The 5,956-nt window shown below is 37.8% G+C and overlaps 1 protein-coding gene across 1 annotated transcript in view; it reads left to right on the forward strand.

Moving 5' to 3' along the window:
- The window catches only part of COG3 (component of oligomeric golgi complex 3), an 85,742-nt gene that overhangs the window by 17,252 nt on the left and 62,534 nt on the right, over nucleotides 1-5,956 (forward strand). Inside the window, exons 2-5 of the mRNA XM_006757185.2 lie at nucleotides 1,932-2,078; nucleotides 2,798-2,859; nucleotides 4,221-4,386; nucleotides 5,050-5,124. Of these exons, the coding sequence (XP_006757248.1) occupies nucleotides 1,932-2,078; nucleotides 2,798-2,859; nucleotides 4,221-4,386; nucleotides 5,050-5,124 (450 nt within the window). The remainder of the gene's footprint in view (nucleotides 1-1,931; nucleotides 2,079-2,797; nucleotides 2,860-4,220; nucleotides 4,387-5,049; nucleotides 5,125-5,956) is intronic.

The raw sequence follows: 5,956 nt of genomic DNA on the forward strand, positions 1-5,956 counted from the left end.
CCTGCCTTTTCCACCTCTCACCCAGGGGGCAAGCACTATGGGCAGTCTATCTGAAGTGTACCTGGCGTATAAGACGACCCCCCAGTTGGAGGCATATTTTTCAGGGCCAAAAAATCGTCTTATACGCCGGCAAATACGGTACTTCTTTTCACAATGGCTGTTTGATACAGATAATGTAGATCCTATTTTACAGCAAAGAATTTGAGCATTAGAAGCAGAAAGTAATTTGCCCATTATCACGTAGCTTATAAATGAGCAGGAGCAAGGCTCAAACAGGCTGCACTATAATGTTATTTACTGTGCAAGAAGGTATAACCCCCCTTGGACCCAGGTGCAATACCCCCTGTATTTAAAGAGTTGTATTTTTTGTTATTCTCACCCAAGGACATGCTTTTATGATTTTTTTAGAGAGAGAGAATGGAGAGAGAGAGAGAGAGAGAGAGAGAAACATCAATGTGAAAGCGAAATAGCAATTGGTTTCCTCCTGAATGTGCCTGACTGTGAATTGAACCCACAACCAGGATATGCGTCCTGACCGGAATCAAACTCACTGCCTTTCGGTTATGGGACAATACTCCAACCAACTGAGCCTTACCAGCTAGGGCTAAAGGATTGTATTTTTAAATTAGTGATGGCGTATTTTGCATCTAGTTTATTTCAGTTTTAAAGAGAAAATGCTGTCTTCAGATGAAACTTTTATATCTAGAAGAATAGACAGGAGGGCAGTTTTTTAAGATTATGGATCAAAATTTTATATTGCTGGACCTTAAATGTCATGCCCTAAGAGCTAAAAACTGGAATTGAAACAAAACAGTTAGGCCCTTATACAACTTCCCCAGCATCTATACTCCCTTTCTTTTAGGTCTAAAGACAGTGTGTCTGTACCACTACAGGTAAGTTAGCACTGGACTACCTTTAGTAGTAGTGGAGGACTAGAAAGTATTATAGGTCTGATGGCATCAAAATGAGGCCTTGTATGTGGGGCTCTTCTGAAACAGTTGGGAAACTGAAATTCTATGTAGTTGTAATTTCAAAATTTGTCAGCAAGAAGGTGTGGCTAAAGTGTGCCAGGGGTGGAAATGGTAGGAGTTAATGTTTATTGGTACTTAATTCTTGGGTGGGATTTGTTTTCTGTTGGTTGGTGTTAATGAGGTCAGGCTTTAGAGCAGTGGTTCTCAACCTTGCCTGCACATTAGGATCACCTGGGAATCTTTTTAAAATCCTGATTTCTGGGCCTCATCTTCCGGAAATTCTGTTTCTTTGTTACTAATGTTGTGGCCCCACCCCATAACAAGAAACAGAATTTCTGGAGGATGAGGCCCAGAAATCAGGATTTTAAAAAGATTCCCAGGTGATTCTAATGTGCAGCCAAGGCTGAGAACCACTGCTGTAGATGATGGGGAAGGCAAACTACTTTCAATAGCACACAGGTTTTGCCTTTGGTGCTAGTTGACAAGCTGTTCAAGTAAGAAAATGTGTGTGCATTTGCATAGATTCACCACCAGTACAGTGGGGCCTTGACTTACAAGTGTCCCGACTAATGAGTTTTTTGAGATACCAGCTGTCTCTCGGCTGTTTTTTTGCATTGAGTTGATAGAGTAATTTGAGTTAACGAGCTCCTTAACATGCTCCTTAACGAGCTCGGTCTCAGAAGGAATTAAACTCGTAAGTCAAGGCCCCACTGTATTAGAAAGGCAACTAAAAAACCAAATTTTACTAATGGTGGGGTATCAGTGTCATGTTGACATTTTGAGACTAGAATTAATATAGTGAGAGCCTAGTTATAAATGTTAGCATTACATGGCATTAACTTTAAATGATTTAATAGAAAACTTTCATTTATCTTTCAAAACAACTGAGTTGTAATACCAATCTTGAGTTAAGTGAAATTTCAGGTTATTTAAATATCTTTGTGGCTCTTCTTTTTCAAGCTCCCAATTGAAGACTTATGCAATTTAACGTCCCAGTCGCTGCCCATTGCACAGACTTCAATAGTACCTGAATCTACAGAAGACATTCTCTTGAATGGTTTCATTTCATTAGAAATGGAAGAAGAAAAAATAGAAACGGCACAGCAGGTGAGTGGCAATATTGTTTCTAAGGATGTTTGATCATTTTATTTATTTATTTTTTACAGAGAGGAAGGGAGAGGGATAGAGAGTTAGAAACATTGATGAGAGAGAAACATCCATCAGTTGCCTCCTGCACACCTCCTACTGGGGATGTGCCCGAAACCAAGGTACATGCCCTTGACCGGAATCGAACCTTGGACCTTTCAGTCTGCAGCTCGACGCTCTGTCCACTGAGCCAAACCGGTTTCGGCAATATATTTTTAATACTCTTTTTAAAGTAACTCTGAAAATGACCCATTTTTTTTCTTTTTTATTGAATTTAGTGGGGTGATAATGGTTAACAAAATTATATAGGCTTCAGGTGCACAATTCCACAACACATTATCTGTACACTATACTCTGTGTTCACCACCCCCAGTGAGGCCTCTGTCCCTCACCATTTATTCCCCCCACCAATACCCTCCTCCACTTTCTCCACTCCTTCCTCTCCCCATCAATCACCACATTGTTGTCCGTGGGCCATTGTTTTTAATATCCTTTGCTTTTCCTAGCATGTAGATATTGACTATACAATTAAATTGTCTCTGGGTTTAAAACCAATTATTAATATCTGATCCCCAAACAATAAGAATTAGTGTTACTCTTTTGACTTGCTGTTTAGCATGTAGCCACTTTTCATTTTGTCTGTTTTAGTTTTGTTGACAGTATAATCTTTATTTTTCCAGTTTTTCTCATGGTTTGCAAAGCTACAAACTCAGATGGATCAGGATGAAGAAACTAAATATAGGTATGTGGCTCTTGCATTTGTTGGCTATCCTAATTTTTAGATCACAGTCATCTAAAACATTTTGTAACCCGTGTCTCTAAATAAAATTAACATAGAAAGAAAACTCCAACAGCAATATTTTCTTTAAAAGTAGCCAGGGAGAGGATTTGGGTTAACTGGTATTAGAAGCTGTGTAATTGAAAAGAAAATTACATTGTAATTAATAAGTTAGCAGGGGTTGCGGGGGATGGAGGGGTGGCAGACATTGGTTTTTAGATAACTCTAGAAAGTTTGGTTTCAAGTGGTAATTGTACAGGAACTCTAAGAGGTGTTTGTTGCCTTTCTTTAAAAGGGGAGACCCAAGAGACTTTATGGATGGCCACCTAGCTTCCAGGGTGTAACCATGTTGTTCTGTTTGTGTATATTGATAGCAAGGGAGAAATGGTGGTATACTGTTTCTGGCGGATTTGGGGACTATGGCTTTTATTCAGTGAATATTTTTTAGTGACTGTAATTGCTAAGCCTTGTGTTAGGCCCTGTGATGTATGATTCCAATTAATCTTTATAGCAGCTCTGTGAGAAAAGGTAATATTATTCCCATTTTACAAACGAGCAAACTAAGGCTTAGAGATATTAAAGTAGCTTGCCTCATGTCATGGAGACTTGGGCAGAGCTGGGATTTAGACTTAGGTCTTCTAATTTTGAGTCCAGAATTCTTCCCATGACATCACACTATCTCTCAAAGGTGGAAGTGACCTGAAGGATTGCCCTTGATGCCTTGGGATGGATGGCCCTTGTGTCTCAGACTTTAAAAGTTGAGCTGGTGATTTATTGCCTTACATGTGAAAAGCCAGTTTATGGCTTCAAGGCTGATTCCTTTTGTTGCTCCTTCTAAAATTTTTTTTAAAAAAAATATGTATTTATTATTTCCGAGAGGAAGGAAAAGGGAGAGAGACTGATAGAGACTCGTAGAAACATCAGTGATGAGAGAGAATCATTGATCGTCTGCCTCCTGCATGCCCCACACTGAGGATGGAACCTGCAATCCAGGCATGTGTCCTGACTGGGAATCAAACCATGACCTCCTGGTTCATAGCTCGACACTCAATCACTGAACAACACTGGCTGGGCTTTTTTTTTTTTTTAATTGTTATTGTTGTTGTTGCTTCTTTTAGTTTCAGTAATTTTCCTTCTTAAGTATTGAAACAGTCTGTAACATAGCTTTTGGTAGATTTCTGTATATAATGAACTGTAGTGAATAGGCCTGACTTTCCTTCTGAAATTCAAGTGTTTGGGGGGGAAAAATGAGACTTTGTTGTTTATTTTCTATGTCTATTGGGGGAAAATATTATTGCCAATCCCCTTTTGGTTCTGTTTTCTAGACAGATGAGGGATTACTTGTCTGGGTTTCAGGAGCAGTGTGATGCTATATTGAATGATGTAAACAGTGCTCTTCAGCATCTGGAATCATTGCAGAAACAGTATCTTTTTGTGTCCAATAAGACAGGAACCCTACACCAAGCCTGTGAACAACTCCTAAAAGAACAGGTAATTTGGAGTAGGAGAGAGGGTCAGTGATTATGCTTACCATTTTATTTTAAAATAGATGAATACTTTTTAATTCTAGTTTCCTTAATTTCTCCAACTTAGATATTGAACACTGCTCTATATAAGGCCCTGTGCTAATAAGAGTGCAAAATATTACATTGACAGCCTTCTTTTCATTCTAAGTAAGCTTATGTGAACAGGGGCAAGGATAAGCTTTCCTATGTTTTGAGCTATTAGGTCTCAGTACATTTTCAGAGTGAAGAATATATATTAATTTGCTCTGTCTGCTCTTTATCATTGATATTTTTGAAATGCAAAGCATTTATGGGTAATGATGGGGTTTAAGAAAAGATGAAGTGATGTAGGTAGTGTTTAAATTGTGACTTAAAGAGACTATTTTCATTACTTTGTTTATCTCAGAGTTTTCTTTATGTGTGTTCTGTTTTTTAAAGGGCAGTTAATAATTTATTATTTTGTAAGGTTACAAAATAATATAATTTACTGTGATAATCATTGCTGATTTTAGTCCATGATTGCAAAAATCTTTGAGCATTATTCTAAAATCTTATGTCTTATGTATATCGATTCAGATAATTTTTGAGACTGGAGTGTTGATTTTTATGTTCTTGTAATAACTGATTTTTCTCTTTTAAAAAATGCAAGTCGGAACTTGTTGATCTGGCTGAAAACATTCAACAAAAGCTTTCCTATTTCAATGAATTGGAAACTATTAACACAGTAAGCATTTTTTTTACTTTTTGTAAAGCTAGTGACTTTATTTTATATTTCCCTTTCTGAAAATAATCTTGAAACCTGTAAATTGGCTTGAGTGATATTTTAACTTAATAATTTGCTTGATGAAAGTATTCCTCTTTGTGGCTGATGGACATACCATTACCACTTCAGATTTTTTCAAATAAGATTTAAGTAATAGTTCTATTTAAATTGTATTACTGTTACAAAAAATCTTTTTGTTGCCCAACCGGTGTGACTCAGTGGTTGAGTGTCAACCTATGAACCAGGAGGTCATGGTTCTATTCCTGGTCAGGGCACATGCCTGGGTTGTGTGCTTGATCCCAGGGGATGTGCAGGAGGCAGCCAATTAATGATTCTCTCATTGTTTCTATCTCTCTCTCCCTCTCTGAAATCAATAAACATATATTTAAAAAAATATTTAAAAAACTTTGTTGGTTACCTCTTATAGTATCTTTTTTATAAGCTGTGAGAAAGATTATAAGAAGAAATATTAAATTTTAAATCTTGTTGTGGTTGAACTACTATCTATATATATAAAAGGCCAAGTGACCTTCTTACCATCCGACCGGTAGTGATGATGTGCACTGACCACCAGGGGCCAGACGCTCAATGCAGGAGCTGCCTCCTGCATCACCCCCTATTGGGGATGTGCCCGCAACCAAGGTATATGCCCTTGGCCGTAATCGAATCTGGGACCCTTCAGTCCACAGGTTAATGCTCTATCCACTGAGCAAAACAGGCTGCAGCTTAATTCATTTACTTTTAATCTATATGTGTCTTTATAATTAAAGTGGGTTTTGTTTTTGAGGCACCA

The sequence above is a fragment of the Myotis davidii genome, unplaced genomic scaffold (assembly GCF_000327345.1).
Source record: "Myotis davidii unplaced genomic scaffold, ASM32734v1 scaffold533, whole genome shotgun sequence".
Taxonomy (NCBI): Eukaryota; Metazoa; Chordata; class Mammalia; order Chiroptera; family Vespertilionidae; genus Myotis; species Myotis davidii.